At 42.9% G+C, this 20,438-nt stretch overlaps 1 protein-coding gene across 2 annotated transcripts in view; it reads left to right on the top strand.

Annotated features, from left to right (window-relative positions):
• The window catches only part of nsg2 (neuronal vesicle trafficking associated 2), a 33,793-nt gene that overhangs the window by 10,764 nt on the left and 2,591 nt on the right, over positions 1-20,438 (top strand). For both annotated transcript variants that reach the window (XM_035627184.2, XM_035627183.2), the window contains exons 3-4: positions 464-574; positions 19,265-19,375. In XM_035627184.2, the coding sequence (XP_035483077.1) occupies positions 464-574; positions 19,265-19,375 (222 nt within the window). The remainder of the gene's footprint in view (positions 1-463; positions 575-19,264; positions 19,376-20,438) is intronic.

The following is a 20,438-nucleotide window of genomic DNA, read 5'->3' as shown; positions in this document are numbered from 1 at the left end:
CCTTTTTCAACATCTTTTAATATAAAGCATATTTAAACATAAAACATAAATCCCGGCACATTTGCACCTTCATGTTACCATGTTCCTCTGCACACTACTGGTAACTGATTGTACTACTGCACTATTTCCCCTCTTAATATTTCATGTAAATTCCTTAAATGTATTATTCTTATGCTCTATATTTTTTTGCAATTCGTATATTTGACATTTATTTGTGTATATATTGTATATATTTTTAAAGTGTGCTTCGTGAAACGTGCTGCTGTTACACCGGAATTTCCCAGCTTGGGATGAATAAAGTATCTATCTATCTATCCAAAGCTCAACATAAGTGGTGACTTTAATATTTATTCTTTTTTTGTCGTGACTTGACCGTTCCACCGATGCACCAGTCTAATCAACATTGCCCTGCAGCGTCCCTCCGTATTTCACTGCTCTAACTGTTTTCCTCTCTCTCCTGGAGGTGGTGGTGAAAACTCGCACAGAGTACCAGACAGAGAAGAAGAGGCTGAAGGTTCCCAAGGTGGAGGAGTTCACCATCAGCTTCACCGACGGGGTCTCTGAGAGACTTAAGGTAAGAATCAATGAATCTGTGATGAACCGAAAAAAAAGGTCGTCCACGTTGAACATTTGTTTCTTTCGTGCTGTCATCCTCATTTGAATTGGACACAGGATATTTATTCATCTGACATTTCCTGCGCCTCGTCTCACCAATATTAAATCAGCGTGACCAGGACGGACTGCCAGTTTGGTTTAGCAATACACCAGCAGCTGACTGAGTTCGCTGTGCAAATACGCAGGAGTATAGACATGCGAGCAGAACTGCAGGCGGACAAAGGGATGCGTTGGCAACAATATGAATATCTCATACAGACACAAACATCCTGCTCAGTGAAGATAAATTAGATTTACTCAAGATCTGTGCTTGGTTTAAATTTGGTGGTATTTGTCCTTAACTCCGCGCTGCGCGACTTTACTCTACTCCACTACAGTTATTTGAGAGACAACATTGGTAGTCACGTTTATTTAACATTGAAAGTCATGATGAGTTTATAAAATACGACACATTGTTCATGGTTAAACCAGAGGTTCCCAAACTCTTGGCTTGGGAACAAAAACACAAAACAAAACAGAACAGAGATTTGTTTGTGCCCTTTGCCACATTTCAGATGTCAGCAGTCTCACCAAAGACGGATTTCCCCTCTAAACTTCTCAGGGGGAAAAATGATCCACAAAAAAAGCAAAGATTAGAAAGAAAAAAAATAGCCTTTCTCTACTTTCCTCTCTCATTTCTCACGTCACGAGCCCTCAGATTTATCTGGCGACCTGTGGGAAGGGCCTGAGCCCCAGGTTAGAAACAGGTGGTGGAAGCTGGTGTTGAGAGTCAGCTGATAAAATGAACTCGTGTGCGATATGCGAAGATTGTGATCTTAAGTCTTTAGCTGACCAGTCGTCCAACGTGTTGTCTTGTGTATTTACTCAGATAGTAAGCCTCTGTTTGTGTTCCTTCTTGGATGTAAAGACTAAGAAAACAATCTGTGTAGATGGACCAGCTCCACCTCAACTAACTGCTTATACACTGTTGCATTAGTATAAAGAAAATCTGATATCATATAATTATTATATACAGTCACAGGGGCCATGCTACCACAGAATGTGTACTTAAATGCTTTTGTACATTAACTTAGGATTTTGAGCAGTATTTTTCTTTTTTACACTTTACGTTGCTGTGCTGGCAGTTTTAACTTGAGTAGCAGAGCTGAGCACTTCTTCCGCCACTGCACTCCCCCTCGCAAAGATTAGATCCACAGGGTTAGAAACGGGGGACTTCAGCTCCAACTACACGTACGTCACCGAGGCTCTGTCTGTTCCACTCTGCTGTCGTTAGGGGAGACCAAAGAGAACTTGCGTTGTCATGGCAGCACAGAAAAACCTCCCTCCATGGCAACCCTGACAGAGACGGAGCGAAAGAGGAGAGAAGGTGTGCGAGCGGAGGTGTGCAAATGTCGAAAGTGTGTGCGAATAAATGGGAGGTGTAACAAGGGTGTGAAAGGTCCTTGAAGGCGGAGGGGTGGTGGAATTAGATACAGGACACCGAGAGAGGCTGTGTAATTGTCAGTGTGAGACGCACACACACGCACGCACACGCGCACACACACAGCTACACTGAAGCTTTGTGCAGCCAAGGTTCAGCAGTAAACCTCATCACCTGGGTCTCTGCAGCACTTCAAAGCGATGCCATGAGGTCGGTGTCCTGGAAATGGGAGCATCGGCGGGCAAAGCGTGTCAGGAATCCTCGATGTTCCATCCCTGAAGTTGACTGAGACCCAGCCGAGCCCTCATGGATTTCAAATACAGCAATTTAAGGGGAGGGGGGAAGTGGTCTAGTCCTTCCAGAGCTGTATTTGAAATTTAACAGGTTAAAAACTGGGAGAACATTGGGAAACATGGACACAACTTGCTCTCACAGTTTATTAGGTACACGCAGCTGAAACGAATGCAGTCTACAGCAGCCCCCCACAACAAATCATCCTTTTATGTTGTTCAGTTTGAATTGAAACTCTGTCGTAGAGGTGTCGATTCGAACTGTATCGAATTATACAGAGAGATGTCTTTTGTTTTTATTTGAATGGGGTGGACAAAATAATAGAAACACCTGTCAACATAATGCGACGCAATGAAACTTTTAATGCATAAGATAAACCGATAGGAATATATATATATATATATATATATATATATATATATATATATATATATATATATATATATATATGAATTAAATACCTGAACAATACATGACCTTCAACATATTGATGGGAGTGTCTTGTCGACCATTTCGTGTTGTGCAAATTCACCCACCACACTCGCAGCAGCGGAGACAAATTGTGACACGGTGTGGACACGTGGCCGAACAGTACAATGCGGAGTCGCAGCGATGTTTATCAGAGTTGTTTCGAAAAGTTCGCCGCGGACTTTGCAGACGTGTGCGTGTCGCGCCGCATCAGCTTTGTCAGGCAGAAATGCATTTCGGTCCCTGTGGTTTTGTGTGATGTCAGTTGTTTTCGGGGTCGGGTTCTCGACTGAAGAGCTCGCCTCGACAGAGCTGATTCTGCAGGCACACAGGCATGTCACACACACACACACACACACACACACACACACACACACACACACACACACACACACACACAGTACGGGGCACGGCATGCTCTTGCAATGCAGAGCAAACATTTCTGGATGAAAAGCTCGCACATCTCTTCTCTCGTCAAAGCTCCGCAGATTGTGTTGATGGATGAAGAGCTCAGAGTGTAAAATGCTCTCTAATCTGCCCACACTGTCTTACTCCTGCTTACCACCCTCCATCCTCTCCTCCTCTCTCCTCCTGCTGCCGATTTCCTTCCCCTCATCCTCATGTTACTGCCTCCTCCTGTAAAAAACGTTTTTTGTTTTTTTTCCAAGTGCAACGCAGCATTACTTTAAAATGAAATGTCATGCTACAGGTTCAGACATTTAGCTGCAGCTTTCAGCCACAGTGACACAATTAGTCATGGGCGTGTTCTTGTGAATAAAAGCAGGAGCGAGTGAAATGAAAAGCATCGGAGGGGGCGACGCAATACTCTTTGCATGCACAGCTTATAATCACAATCATGCAGTTGCTAACTTTTTCATGTTGCAATGATGCCGTTTCTTCATGACAGCATCATGGGGAGTGATCTTGTAATATATGTTATTGTTATTTCACTGAAATAATGGTAATTGGTCAATGTCCAGTGATTGAATGTTTGAAGGAAAAAAAATATTCAGGCAGCAATTAAAGTATATGATTAATCAAATATATCTAGTGTGATATGAAGATGTTAAGGGTGTTAGAAGTTCCCCTTATTGAAATTTCATTGAATATTGACGATGGATTAGTTTAAAATGAACTCAATACTTCTCAGGGTGAAATTGAGGATGGAGAAAGGTGTCATGTTTACATTCAGCTCATGACCTTTGCTGCAACTCATTCTCCGTCTTTCCCGGGGGGGGGGGGGGGGGGGGGGGGGGCTGCAAACTTTCTAATACAAAAGGAAATGCCACGAAGGGCATCTCTGAAAATGAGAATGTGGAGCAGAGGAGAGGATTAGTCTGGCTCAGTGAGGCGGGGATTGAGAGATGCAGGTGTCGAGACTGACGAAGGGCAGATCTAATTCATGCTGTCCTGCTCGGTTTCTGGGCGGCTCACTACCCAGAAAAAACACAATGTACTTGGCCTGGGAATCGCCCGAGACACACTTAAAAAACCCACACAACCGCTCCCCGACAGGACCGACACTCTCACACTCCCATTCACACGCCAAACCTCCTCGTGCACACGGACGCTGACCTCGTGACGGCGCTGTGGCTGCCAAGCTGAGCACGTGCGGCGGCAGCAGAAGTTAGCGGGGCCTGCGCAGGTATAGCAGTGGGAGACACAGCCCCCGTCCAAAACAATTATCCCATTATTACCTCCACTTTGCCTACAGATAAAAGCTTTGCTGCAGTCCGCCGCCTCCACAGAAGGCCTCCGCTCTTTGTCAGGGGTGGAGGTAATTACCGCTGCGGTTCGAAACCTTACACAACCTCCTGTTCCACGTGTTGTTCTCCCTTGTTTTTGTATGGATGACTAATATTATGCTAATTGCAGGGGAGAGTTATAGCCGTTGTGTGCTCTCAGTTAAACACCCACACTTATGCACACACACACACACACACACACACACATGACTAAGGGGATTGATTTACCTTTGGCACTAGTGTTACCTTCTGAACCTTGCGTGCTGCTAAAGGAGGGAGAGAAGTCGGAGTGAAGTTCGACTGGTCGAGTGGTTGATCGATGTGGTCTCGTCTGACAACGTTTCCATTGATTGGACGATGGCGAATGTTTCGTTCCGAAGGAGAAAAGCCCTAGAAAAATAGCCTTTCGCTACAAATCCAGTCATTTAAGCAATGGGAGAAACATTCTTTTGAAACCAACACCTTTCACGATGTTGGACTCACCCAGTCCAATGGAAACTGCAAGTTTACTGCAGGTTTACTCAGAGTTGACTCCAAACTAATTGACACCGTGTCAAAGTGGCTGAATTCTAGGTGGGTTGGTTGATAGGTAGGCAGATAGGTAAGTAGGCAGGCAAGTAGTTAGGTAGGCAGGTAGGTGGGTAGGCAGGTAGTTAAGTAGGCAGGTAGGTGGGTAGGCAAATAGTTAGGTAGACAGGTAGGTAGGCAGGCAGGCAGGCAGGTAGGTAGGTAAGTAGGCAGGTAGGTAGGCAGGCAAGTAGGTAAGTAGGCAGGGAGGAAGGTATGAATGTAGGTAGGCAGGTAGGTAGTAGGTAGATATATATATACAAACACAAATGTAAGAATATAAGAACCGCAAAAATATGCTAGCTTAATGAATACAAATATAAAGAGTGTACATTATATAAGGAATGTAAAATGTATTAAAATCGTTAAAGTTTTATGCAAACTTTGCAAATGGCAGTTGGCACATCGCAGCTCAACAACCAACACGACACATTGTCTATAAATGGTGCGTTTACTTGTCCATATTAAGACGACCTGTCAACTTTGTGTTTAACGCCCGAGTCTTTGAGTATCAACACATCAGCATCGACATATTTCGGTACATTTGGTCGAATAATTAGGTTAAAATTATTCAATGTGCTGCAAATGCAGCTTCCCATGCTTATTTACAAATCATTTGGATTATTACGCCGACCGTGTAGATTTAGTTAATGTGCAGATTTATTTTGCCTGTGACCAGACGCTCGGTTGAAGTGTGGGTACGATTTCAGTCAAGAGCGATTTTCTTCAGTCTGCTCGACTTCAGTCCTCGTGGAAGCAACTGCATCTGTTCTCTGGAGACAACAGGTGTTCAAATAAACAGACATGATAATGTGCTTGTTTACAAGCAATAACTCCCACAGTGGTCATCTACATTCATGAAATCTTCATAATTAAAATTACTGTTTATTTAAGGCTAATTGTTTATTTTGTCCCCCCCGGAAATTACCATATTTTCCAACCACTGTTTCAACAGATCAGCAGAATAATTTTATGTCGCTCTAAATACAAAGTTTGTTGTTTCCAGTTGCAATAAATCACAGATTTTACTCTCATCAAGGTACTTCTCTGATAAAGACAAGTTAGAATATGTCGCCATGAAGAGAAGAAAGTGTAGAGCGTCGTTGTTCGCCATTCTCCTCCTCGTTCCTCACACCCATCCCCATCCTCCCCTTCTTCACCTCCTCTCCCTCTCATCGTCGGTCTAGCTCACGTTTGCCATGTTCACCTTCTTCCTGTCTCATCAAAGTCATCGCCGGCGAGTGTTTTACGATGCGTCTGACACAAACACACTCACAGTCGCTGCTCTCACAGTGCCAGCTCCTGCTGGCTGATATTCAAAGGCATCTTTTTCTTCCAAATTGGCTCCTGATAAAAAATGAACCACCCAGATGTGATCGTAGATCTTACAGCACAAACACACACACACACACACTTGGAAGTACACACGCTGTCTTTGTTCGATTATGAATTTGCTCAGGCTGCGAGTGCTCAGTTTGGATCACAAACGCGAGCGACAAAATCAGTTATCAGTGTTAAACAGGCAGGAAGAGGGTGTGCTGGTGACAGGCGGAAAATCGATCACTGTAAATCGAAACCAGCGAACATCTGGATGGTGCCGCCACGTGCAATTGTCTTCACGCTCCACTGAACCACAAACACATTCCGGGTCAGGGTCAGTCTGGCCGTCCCAAAGGCCTGAAAGCCGATTCAAGTTTGAGTCATTTGTCACTGCAAAGAGGTCCCCGGTGACAGCTGTTGTGCGAGACAGGCTGACAGACAGACAGCTCACAGCCAGACAGACAGGCAGGGTGAGTACAGAGACAGACGACAGACCCTGCTGCTGTGCGAGTGATATTCGGGATGATTTATAAAGTCCAGATGGCTTCTGTTCTGCTCCACTTCTTGCCTCAGATCCCAAATCAAACAGCACCTCAAAGGACAGCGGACTTCACTCACCGTCTGCCTGTCGATATCGGCGGATGTGAATACACGTACACAAATCACATCTCTTACCCGGTCGACGCGAGGAAGAGCTAAACATTCCTACTGCTCTCGTTCCCGTTTTATCTCAAAGGTGGAGGCTCGGAGGAAATCCAATTTGCGATTACAGAAAAGAGAATGCCGGATCTATCTAAGATCTTGTTTTTTTAAACAATAAGCGGAGGCGGCTGCTTCCAAACTCTCTTGTTGGACTGAATAACTCAGGTGCCGACGCACCACAAAACATTTCTGAGGCCGATGGATGGTGTAAAAGTCCACGTAATCTGACAGCATTAAATCCTGATACGCAGGCCCCCCGACTTTTGTTCAAGTATTTTTCAAGTTCATTTCTAACATTTGAAGGGGAAGTCCAGTCAGCACTAGTCAAATATATATGATCTCAAACCATTCAGTGTGATGTTAACATGTAAAGGGAGTTTCCTCAAAAAGTCCACGCAATCTGACAGCCTCTAATGTCTCAGCCAGACTTTCACATATCACATATCAACATATCAGTTTGTTTTCAGGTCCATCTGAGCTGAGAGCATATCGTCTTTAGGATATTAGTAGAAATCCAACTTTCTTTAAGTGTACTGTTGCCAGTGTACTGTCCTTCACCGTGGTCTGCTTGGGGAGCAGCATCAGAGCCAGCGACGCCAACAGATTGAACAAACTGATCAAGAAAGCTTCCTCCGTAATAGGCTGCAAGATGGACGCGCTTGAAGCTGCGGTGGAGAGGAGGACTATGAACAAACTGTTATCCATCATGGATGACCCGGACCATCCTCTCCACCTCACACTGGACAGACAGCGGAGCTCCTTCTCCCATAGGCTGATTCAGCTTCGCTGTCACAAGGAGCGTTACAGGAAATCTTTCCTGCCACGAGCCATAAAACTCTATGACACCTCACTTCTGGCTGACAGATAGACCTTGTTCCACTGTCAATACTTCATGAAAAATTCTGTGAATTTATTATACTTAATTTCTATATATTTTTTGGCAGTTCATAAATTTTAAATTTATTGTGTAAATATTGTAAATTGGCTGCTTTTGATCACTGCCTGTGCTCATAATTATCATCTATGCCATTTATTTTGATAACTAGTAAAATATGCCAGGGAAAAAAAAAAAGAGTATCGCTCCTTCATCTATTTTACCCCTGAAGCTCTTCTCCTCGAAACAACAAACCCTCACGCCCTCCCTCTCCCCACAGAATCATTTCCCTCTCCCCACCGAATCACCCCATCTACTCTCTCTAAATCCTTTATATCTGTCTCCTCAACTTCTATTTCTCATACTTCTTCTGTGTGATCAGAGTGTTAAGAAAGCAGGATTGTCAGTCCCCTGTGGTTCTGAGATTGGCATTCCATGCCTTTTAAGTTGGTTGATCCAGAACCTGAAACTAATTCCAGTTTTCTACTCATTGTAAATTGCCCTCGATAAGATAAGATCATATAACAGCATAAAATGTTGTTGAAATATTACTCAAAACAAGAAAAAAGTATAGCAGTACCAAACATAATGTTAATTTATACTGCTACGGAGAGAGTAGTAAGATAAGACTACCGCTATAACGTTTCATGTGGAGAACAAGAAAACAAGACCAATTAATGCTGATGAAAATTCATCCCTCTTGAAAGTTCTCATGTATTATTGTTTCACGACATCAACAAGATTAACAGACAAAGTAAAGACAGATCTCTACTAAGTGACTGAAACGTGGCAGACGTGTGGTTTTAAAAGTCAGATCATCCTGTGTAGTCAAGGAGTTTTTGGTTCATTGATTAATTTACAGATATATCTGGAAGGTCCAACATCTTGGTGTTGTGGAAAACATCGACACCTGCTGAGCCCAGATCTGAGTATAATCAGTACTTTTGAGCTGGATTTGAAAAAGGCTGTTATAGGGATATGTATCGAAACCCGGTATTAAACCAACCTCCGGTTGACTATAGTGTTGATAAAGTTTGATATTATTGGTTATGCTCTGCAATGGATAAATAGATTTCAGATTCAGATTACCTCTCTCTCTCTCACACACACACACACACACACACACACACACAGAGAGAGAGAGAGAGAGACTGTAGGAACATAAAAACACCCATGAGACTTAGAGCCGTGGAGACATTAGAATAATGAACCTTGTCTTGTGATGTAAACAACTCTTTAGGTGTGTATGTATGTGTGTGTGTTGGAAGGCGGATCTGCATCATTAATAATATCTCTGTCTTTTGCAAGATCTCCATCTAGCAGAGTAGGAGCTGATTAGTAAATCTAATACAGATGTTTAGTGTCTCCTTAGGGACTTATCACTGATTCACAACTAAAGTCCATTTGTGTGTGTGTGTGTGTGTGTGCGCACGCTCGTGTGTTCACATTATTGAGGATGCCTTTTGACGTTGACGTCGTCATTATCGCTCCATGTGGTTTATTTCCTTGGTGCAGATCATATTTTAGGAGCGTTCTGCAGGGTTTTTGCCGCACAAGACGATATTCATCCATTGTGGCCTTGTTTATGCATTCATGTCTTTGTCTCTTTTACCCTTTCTATCACTTTGCATTTCTCTTCTCTGGCATTTTAAGCCCACCTGCAATTGGATTTGGAGTCTGCACCCCCCTAGAGCACATTCTCCTGCGAGCGGAGTCTCTAACCAATGTGGCAGTGTGCTGCGAGAAAAAACCTTTTGAAGTTTTGTCTCCATAGAGACGCTGCTTAATTGGGCTACATTAGCATAATTAGCATCTATCTGCTGCTGAACATGCACTGTCTGACTCGGTGCCGAGCTTGTGGCTTCTGCGTGTGAGGCATAAACTTGATGTTTCTTAATGACGCCTCTTAATACAAAAGAGAAGAGCAGGTGAAAATTCAAAATGACGCTCTATGATTTATACAGACACACACGCCCAGAGAGTAACTTTATTATTCCAGTGCAGTCAGACCGTCTTCAATCTACATTTAGCCTCTTGTTGCCCCAACAGGATTATTCCTGAGAAAAGGCCTGTTCTTCACGAAAGCTAACCCATACACGACATATGGGTTGATTGTAATCCTAATTTTCCCATAAAAAAATGTTTAGTTTAAAATCATTTTGAGGGAGAAAAATAGGCCAAGTCACCATGGAAAGTCGGCGTGTAATCTTTCAGCGCGCGGGATTTAAATCTCTCATCTCCCAAAGAAAGAATCGGAGCAGCTGGATTCTTCAGGATTACAGAAGAAATGTTTGATTACGACAATTCAAATTGCCTAATATTGGAGGGATCCTGCGGTTTAAGGTGATTAATATGTGAAAAAAAAAGTGAAATCAGATGACTTTAATCCGTATAAATCAGTCGTTGCACGTGTGACGCTTGTACTTTTCGTGGACTGTCAGGACTCTTGAAGGCCTCCGGTTTGTTTCTGTACGGAATGTGTCCCTTTTCAGGTCGAACGCGCCATCTGTTTTTTCTCAGGTTCGGTATTTTAACAGCTCGTGTTTCTGTCTGAGACGTGATGCACTTGGACAGTGGAGTGTTTGCGCTTTGTTGCCACACTTCTGTACGTAGCTGCTTCTTTTGTCTCAACCGGATGGCCAGTCCTCGAGAGATCAAATCCCAGAACGCGGTCTCCTTGACATCCCTCTGCCCCCGTCTCTGAGGTTTGCCGGCTCCCCGAACGATCGGCGCTTTGGGAGTTCTCTTTGTTCCACTGGCAGAAAAACCCCACAGAGATTCTCCGGGAGGAAGGACAGCGCGCAGGACTTTTTTGCTGTCTAAAATAGAACATCTTTAAAAGAACGTTGCGCTCTTCTCAAATACAGCAAAGAATGTCTCTGTTGTGTGGACACATCACATGCCAGCATCTGAGCGTAAGTGTAAAACCCACAGCGGTAGAAAGTAATCACTAGGGCTGCGTATCGGCAAGGACCTGTACTTAAGCAGGATTTGGAATGCAGGAGTTTTACTCAAACTGGATGGACTTACTGTAAAGGAAGATAAAGCTTTATCTGCCACTGAAAAACATTCTAGTTCGGAGCCACAATGGCCGCTGCCGCCTTGTGCCAAGCTACTTCAATTCTTAATTTTCAAACATCATCAAAGCAGGCATTAAACAAGATCGCTGAACTCCATTTATTAATTATCATCATTTACCTAATGCCATCACCTTTGATAATAAAACCCGCACATTTATCTTCCACGTACATGGACAGTAGACAGGGGTTTTGGGGGTTTTGCTCGAGGATACAAAGGGATGAGACCTGCGACCTTTCACTTATCAGTTCTGGTTTTCGCCCACTTCCCCTAACAGGTATCCTTTTGACCCACTTCATTTATTTCACCACTGCCAAAACTGCCTCAAGAGGATAAGAGAATATTCCATTTGCATTTTTTTATGTAGCTTTCTGATCCCTGACTTGGACGCTTATACATGCGCCAAGTCTGGGAGGGCTTAGTGTTTCGATTAGACACTTCAGCAGGAAGCTGTTGAATCCTGAAGCGAAACTGATTGGTGCGTTTCCAGAGGGGGATGAAAGAAAAAAGAAAAAAAATTAATATTAATAATAGGAATAATAATGACGGGTTTGGGTCCTGCAGCTCTGGGGTCAGAGATACACTAGGAGAGGATTGGTTCTACTTTAACTGTGCATTTTTAATGTTCTGAGCTGAGCTGTATCAACAGCTGATGTACTTCATAATATTACAGCTACTGTACGTAACTTTATTCTGATTTCTTTTAGCTGAAATATGCTCCAAAAAGCAGAGAGGCGTGCTAACGAAGGCCTTTGAGCATGCCTTTGTCTTCTAACCAATCAGAGAAGAGTAAAGTCAGGGGTCTACGCTCACAGCTCAATACACAAACAAGCTTTCGGTCTTCCACTCTTTTCGCGACGAGGCGTCAAGTTAGTATTAGCAGCTGGAAAACGTCTCTACAGCTGACTCGCGGTTGTGGGTGAAGGGCGACGTGGAGCTTGATGGAACGGGGAGAGAGAAAAAAGACAATACCAAAACACATACGATTTGCACTGATGTGAAAGAGAAGATCTCAGCACCAATTCATGTGAACCCTGTGTCCTATATTTTTCATGTATCTCCACTGTCTGTATCTGTTGTGATAGAACGGGACCACAAATCCAAAAATAAGTCGATTTGAAGAAAAAAACTTCAGTGGCAGAGACTCACATTATCCCCAGAGGTGGTTGAAGCCGACAAAGGACATTGATTTTAACTAGTTTTCAAAACAACAACAACAACAACAACAACAACAGAAAACATGTCGCAATGGTTCCTGCGATGCTGGTAATTGACCTGCTGCAACTGACGCTGTCACTTACCTGTCACAATCACCTTAGGGGTCTCTTCGGGACAAAGACAATAGGAAGGCTGATGATCCCTTTTTAAAAAAAATCTTAAATGCAACTACTATTTCTGTTTATTTTTTTTGCAACAATTATGGCTAAACATGATGTTTGTAATTGTTCTTCAAACGGTGTGACCCTCCTTCCGCTGACGTCTTGCTCCATCTCTAGATTTACAGTTAACAGTAACTGTAGTTAGTAATGGTTTGTCATTACTGCTCGTCTCTTCTGACCTATTTTTAATGATGCAGCTGCTTTCTGAATGGTCAGAAATTAAACTTGGTGAGGACAATGTTTTTATTATGGATAGAACTGATGGATAAATGGTATAAAATAAGACCCAAACTGTAATAACCCGCAGTTATCTTTTAAAAGGGGCATTCAACCCTTATTTGTCCTTCAATGATGGATGTTAAATCAGGGGAACGTGTACTGGCTTTTTGCTGCGATCTGACCTTTAAGCGTTTTAAGTAAGGGGAGGGGCTTTCTCCCCGCGCGAGCCTTACCCGTCATGAAGTTCATTAATTTCATTAATCAACAAACTTCCCCCGAGGCATTCGAGATCATTACAGCCCAGATGAAAGCAATTTAATGTTAGAACTCTTCACATCTGATATTAATAGCGGGGGGGGGGTGCGTGCAGCTCAGCATATCTTCCGTGTGCTGCGCGACGCTTCACTGTGGATAACACGAAAAGAGCAGAGAATAACCCGTGGAAAAACTGGAGGACTGCTCTTCCTTCGTGCTGCTATTAAGAAGGTGTCAGAGGAGAAACAGGAGGATGAATGAAGAAATAGCTGTTTGTGCATTTTAGTGGTGGATTGATCGATGCATCAACTGACGTCCCGTTGCTTTTGCCGCCCACCTGCCTCTCTGCCTGTCTGCCTCTCTGCCTGTCTGTCTCTCTGCCTGTCTGTCTCTCTGCCTGTCTGTCTCTCTGCCTGTCTGTCTCTCTGCCTGTCTGCCTGTCTGCCTCTCTGCCTGTCTGTCTCTCTGCCTGTCTGCCTCTATGCCTGTCTGTCTCTCTGCCTGTCTGCCTCTCTGCCTGTCTGCCTCTATGCCTGTCTGCCTCTCCGCCTGTCTGTCTCTCTGCCTGTCTGTCTCTCTGCCTGTCTGCCTCTCTGTCTCCGCTGCCTGCTACCAAGGGAGGGAACGACATTCTCCATCTGCCCCCGGATCTCTGTCGTTTGCTCTCTGTCCGCCTCTCGCTCGCTGCTTTATTGTCTCTTGTCATCTCCCCCTTTATTTCTCACTTTGCTCCCTCTGTCACTCTGTTATCTGTTTTTATTAGCATCATTTCTCCCTCGCATCCCTCTCCTGTCACACACCCACCTCCACCTCCCCCTCCTCTCTCTCTCTCGCAGACACACACTTACATATTCTCCTCTTTTTCCTTGAGTGAAAGTGAGGAGGTGTCTGCTCCCCCATATGGCCTGTCAAGTTCCAGCGGTGAGAGTGTGGGTGTTGTGGTGAGAGCTAACATAGCATGACGATAGGAAAAAAAAAAATTCTAAAACAGGACAGGAATCATATGTTGGATGGCGGTGAAATAGGCCGTGAAAAAAGCAGATCCATTTTGTCGGAGACTGCCGTTGACCTCACGCTGCACCGTGCAACAATAAATAATTAACGGCAGATGGATTATTGTGGAAATCCCATGAGACATGAGTCTTTTTTCTCCGTACGATTTGAAGACGTTCAGTGTCGTCGCAGGTGTGAAAATGTGGGTGGACATAAACAATATGTGAAAGGGAGATGCTTAATCTGCAGTCACGGATGAGAAAGCCGGGGAACAGAAGAACAATCCCGCTGGATCTTTTTTGTAATCTGCTTTGATTGTTTGCCTTTCCCCATAATCCACGACGGTCTGCAGCTGCCTGTTGTTTCACTGATAAGACTCTCTGTTGCAACAACAATAGAACAAATCGTATGTGTTGTTTATGGTTCGGTTTTGAATACTGTACATTAAAATGTGAGTTTGACATTCAGACTTGAAATTTGAGCCATGGAAGATAATGTTCAATTCCTACTTGGGCTACTTCTCCTGATTCTGAACCACTTAGGGCTTGAAATATTCACATTTAAATAATCTCTAGTAAATTTGGCGAATGCCATTTCAGTAAAAGTAAAGATTTTTTGGATATGTTTTGAAATGTTGGTCGGACAAATCAAGCAATACGATACCATAAATTGTGGTTTTCTTCAATTTTTCTGACATTTTGTAGCTCAAAGTAATAGTAGATATTATTCTGCCTATATATACTTAAGGTAAATTTGGAAAAAAGGAAAAATTTGACATTCACAGTAATAATAATAATTAAGACTGGAAACACTTAGTCTGACTCTGTTCTCAAAAGTGCCAACTCCATCTACTGGCACCTTTAAAGCTTAATTTCATCTATACAGAAACCACAGGGTAAAAATGACCAAGTCACCATTTTACAGGGAGTTATTACCACCTGACCATATCTTGGCTGGGGCTATTACTTCTCTGGAGGCTGGAAGTAGAGAGCCACCCTGACGTAGCACATCCCACAGTTACTGTTCTTTTTTTCTATTGTTCAAGTTCCTGACGTGAAAAGTAATTGGGCACTAACATTTGAAGAAAGGATTGTAGTTATTGTCTGTTTTGTGAGGGGGTTTGGTTTATTTATTTCCACGTCGTAAATCAAGAAGATTCTTTGATGATCTAAGTGTTAAATAAAAGCTGAACCCTATAGGTTTCACCCTTCATCGTGATGTTTTGTTTTGTCAGTGGCAATTGCATTTTTGGAAAACAGAACTAATGGGATGATGTTAAAGTGCGTTGTTGCATAAAAGCCGTCCAAGCATCCAGAGTGTTTCTCTTAGCCATGAAACATGGGATTTCAATCAGCCCTGAGTGGCTTCGGGGATAAACGATTAAAACCCAGCGGGCACAGTCACCTGCCATGCAGTCAATCCACTCTCTGCTGTTACAGCCAATTCTTCCTTTTTTTATATACCAAGAACACATTGTTCTTTGTCCAAATCATAGCCACATGCAGCGTGTCTACCTACATCCAAGAAAAACAAATGTGTGTCTGTTATCTGCGTGGCACAGCCAACAGGATGGTGGTTGTGTCGGTGGTGATAGTGTTGTAGGATGGCACATACTGGTGCAGTGATGACACAACCATCACATGTGGGTGGGAGAAGCTGCCCTCGCTGGGAGGTATCAGAGCCTTCTGTTAACCGGCAACGCTTTAGTCAACGCTACTCGATTTTGTTCTGTTGCGGTTTATTTGCTCATGCTCAGCGTGAGGCACAGGGGCACATTGCATCAGGTCGGTCATACACCGTCAGACAATAGCATGAATCCGGTTCATGCATGGAGGGAGTCGTCGTCACCAGCGAGATGTTGTGTTGCCCTGACGACCCCCTACTACGGTTTACTGCGGATTTCAGCCAGATTATGAATAATGGAGAAAGGTCAGGGGAGATTTTTAACAGACTTCTACACCACATGGCTGCAGCTGCATCAACAGTTCGATCGTTTCTATTACAACCGGTGTGTCGCTGCTTCAACTATTGCTCTGGGCTGCTGTGTAGAATCATTGAACGTTGCTCTGCATACCAGGGTTACTTCTACTGATCACTTTCATGAACTGTACGTGCAGTGTCATGACCTCGTTTTAAGCAAAGAATGGTCAGACAATGTGTTCTTGTAGCAGGCAATTCTGTTTGATAAATAATCTGCGGAATGACTTTGTCAGTGTCTGACAAATGCATATATAGAAGAAAAACTTGCTCCATTTAAGATTTAGCGCAGACGAACAAATCCCCTTAGTTATTACCAACTGCAGTCTTTCTTTCATGTCTCAAAGTGTCTGAGCAAAGTTGGGTCTCTTAAGCGCGTAGACCACTCATCGCTCGCTCCATGATATGAGGAGCTTTTTAAGCTAATCCCTTTCCTTAATAAGCCCGTTTTATGTACATTGCTATTCAAATGGGGGTCAGGGTGGCTCTTAATCAGTCATTCCACATCTGCTGCCTCTCCAAAAGTCGGGTCGCCGTGACTTTAAAGCGCGTCCCTTTAATGCATCGCTGTGTGTGATGTGGGAGATGTAATTTACCGAGGGTGTCAGCGGCAACCAAGGCTGCAGAGTCGTGTCCCCCAGTTGACACCGAGTAAACAGACACTTAACTTGCGTGTCCCTGTCCACCCCCATAGCGCTGATGGAGACTGATGATCACGCCCATGTGTAATTGCTCCGACAACCCCCCCATGTAATAGATCATACAGAGAGCAAATAAAATGAGAATGGCTTTTTAACGCTGGTGTCCGACGAGAAATGGAAAGATATTGGAGAGATGTTCATCCATTACATACCATTTTTTAACTTGCTCGCTGAGGTAAATCTGACCTTTTTTTTTCTTATGGCAAATACGTGCAGGAATATATACATGCACCACACATACCTACAGTGGCATTTATGACTTAGCAGACAATACCATTTTTTAAAACGCAGCCATCCTCTGCTTAATTTGCATGAGTAGGAGGAAATAAATCCTTTCATATGGTAATCTGCTTTAGTACGACGTGGTCTGGCCTGCCGTGGAAATAAAATATTTCACACCTCAAACTAGACAGAGGCATCAGTGTGTAGAAATGAATGCGTTATTTCCATCATTTTAGATTGGCTCTGCTCGTGACTGCTGTTAAGCATTCTCCACACTGCATGTATTTTGATTCCGAACAAATTGCTTGTCCAAGTATTAAATACAGATAACATTTCATTCTTCCTTTTTTTGAAAAGGTTGACCATATCAATTTGATTTCGTCTCACTTTTTAAAATGACATATTTTGTGTTGGTGCAGCTGTTCAATGGCTTCATTTGCACACTCAGCAACTCAGAACTTCTTGTCAGAAAATGCAGAGTCCATGAAGATGTTTTCTCAGCAGTGAGAAAAGGAAGAGGATTTTTTTGCAGAAAACATTCAGAAAGTATAGATGATTTTTCTTGCTGACGTTCAGCACTTGTTTGATGACAGGAACTATGCGGATTCAAAAACAATGGAAAACAACACCAAAGTAAAACTCAGTTTTTCGTTGCAATATTAAATACATAAACATCCATTGAAAAATTCAAGGGCATCCTAAATAATGTTGTAATTGAGACGTGGTTATTTTTCCCTGAGGGACCATTACGTTCAAATTGCATTTTTGTTTTCATCATAATATCATATAGTAAAAAAGTAGAAGAGGCCTGGGCTAAAATGTATTTGTATTGTTTTCTATCTCATTAGACAAGTCACTTAGATCCCTAAGTTTTGAGATCAGAACTCAATAAAAACAATGATATCAGAAGGTGCCCATTTGCTTTTCATATACTCTGTGTGAATGCAAAAACATCTCATCAATGAATTGTAATAGTCCACGGAAAATGTATACAATCATTAATCATAACCCGGGCACGACTCTGTAGGCCTTCATGGAAACACAGCTGTTAATAATGAAATCCTCTCTAATAAGCATGACAAAATTTCACCATCTACATAACAGGGAGTGATATAGTGTCTTTCAGGATTACTGGGAGATTTCATTGTAAACCAAGACAAGTCTGCAGTAGCTTTAATGAGCCTTGTTCTCTCACGTTTGCAGGGCATTAGCAATTTAATAAGGAGGGAACTTGTGCTTATTCATTTCACTACAGTGTATTTGAATTCAACATTTCGTTTCATGTGTGGCTGTGTAAAGGGCCAATTTGAGGCAAACGTCTTGGTCTAATCCCCTATCGTGTAGCATCACAAACACACTGAACAAAGACGAGTAGAAAACAAGAACAGCGCGGGGTTATTATTCTCATCTGCTCCTGTTTTACGTCACTGACTTGAGGTCTCAAACCAAGCAGCACCATGTCCATTGAAATAAAGTAGTTTTTAACAGTGTCACAACCTGAGTCATCCATCACCTCACTCAACAGGAGCACCTTGCCTTGAGGAGCCATTGACCTCAGTCTGCGGCATCTTACCATTCATTATGACACACACACAGACACACACACACACACACACACACACACACACACACACACACACACACACACACACTCAGCCTTTTCGAGTCACGACCCACCAGAAGAATCGGGCTGGTGCGCGTGATAATAATGCTTTGTTTATGATAACAGGTCTTTTTTGGGTGGATCCAATAACTCATCGTTCAGCGGACGGGTTTGGGTCATGAGTGCGTAACGCAGCTCACATCTGATCGGATAAGGAGTCAGAGGTGTCAGATGTTTCTCTGCATCGCCATTATTCTCAACCTTAAGATAAAATTTTGCTCTACTTTGAATGTTTTTATGAGTGTTTTCTCACTTGAAGAGCAAATTAGTTATAAGGAACATGATGCATTCTGTGACTTAAATTTGTTCTGTCTTCCCCTGAGCTGCCAGGCATGTTTATATGTGGCGCATGAAGCCAATTACACAAAAAACGTGTGTAATTTTCATTTCTTCCAACAACTAATTCAAATGCACACAGACTTTGACTCTCACGAATAAACTCCGTAACATCGACTCTAAAGCAGATCTCGTCACTGGCAAGATAACTCAATGTAAAAATAATTCCCAGTCTAGAATATGTATTTTATTTTGAAGATATTACATTAGTTTTTATCTCCAAAAACATCTGGCAACCCCCAGAAATTATCCCATGACCCCCCAGGCTGAGAATCACTGCTCTATCTCACTCACACACACACACACACACACACACACATACACACACACACACACACACACACACACACACACACACACACACACACACACACACACACACACACACACACACACACACACACACACACACTCTGACCAGCGTTTGTCCTCCCTCCAGGTGACAATTCTGATCATCCTGGCCCTGGCCTTCCTTGCCTGCATCGTGTTCCTGGTGGTTTATAAAGCCTTCACCTACGACCATGCCTGCCCAGATGGATTCATTTATAAGGTAAGACCCATCATTTTATACATATATACCAAACATCTGTGGGGGGCAGGATTGTGCAGCAGGTCAAGGGAAAGCCTCTTCACACGTAAATAAGTAGGCAACTATTGATAACGTTCATTACTGTTTGTGAAACTTATTTTTCTGGTTTGGTTAGTTTTCGCCATATTTCCCTTTCACTAGCCAGAATCTGGAAGAGTTAGCGTATGCTACAGGTGTCTCTGAAGGAAATGGATGATGTTGGAGCGCAGCACGTCAGACGTTAAACAGGACGATGTGAATATACTGCGAGACTGTGACTTTCCAGGGCAGGATGACATAAATTAATGGCCTACGATTATGTATATATAGATATAGATATATATCTATATATATACACACACACACACTATTAAAAAAACAGCAAATCTTCGCCTTTGAGAAGCTAAAACCTGTGAAAGTTTTAAGTTTTTGCCTTTTTTGACTGAGAAGTGACTTCAGGTGTAACTAGGCAACAATCTGTGTCATTTAAGTAAATGAACGATCAATCGTTGACTTCACCAAAAAATAAAAGGTGAGTTCAACATCCAGTCTCCTAGAGGAGAAGGGTAAAAACAAAAAAAACAAAAAACTCCCACCAAACTTTTACCAATATCTGAGGTCATGATACAGGAAGGAGATAACAAGGCCTTTCAGACGAGAAGTCATCAATCACTGATATCAGTGATTTGACCATGACCCATGTAATCAATACGCCTTGGTTCCCTGACACAGACACCAAGGAAAGAGACTCCAATCTCGTATGTCATTAGCCATGTTGACTATTAAATGAAAATTAGACAAATTAGACTCACTGCCTATTTCACATTAATTACCTCATCATGGTTGGCTCCTGATCCACATTAGCCTCTATTGTCAGACAAATTTGCATTTGCGAATTGGTTTTGAAGCTCCATTTCCAAGGGGCGTTATCAGCGTTCGAAGAACAGACGTTCAACTAATCAGAGCGCCGAAGCTTGTGACAAGGACAGAAGAATGTCGAAGAGACGGCAGCATGCAGCAGTTGTTTGTTTTGCTTTTAGCGAAA

This window comes from Scophthalmus maximus, chromosome 2 (genome assembly GCF_022379125.1).
Source record: "Scophthalmus maximus strain ysfricsl-2021 chromosome 2, ASM2237912v1, whole genome shotgun sequence".
Taxonomy (NCBI): domain Eukaryota; kingdom Metazoa; phylum Chordata; class Actinopteri; order Pleuronectiformes; family Scophthalmidae; genus Scophthalmus; species Scophthalmus maximus.
Note: the sequence above shows the minus strand (reverse complement) of the source record. Positions and strands in the feature narration are given on the sequence as shown.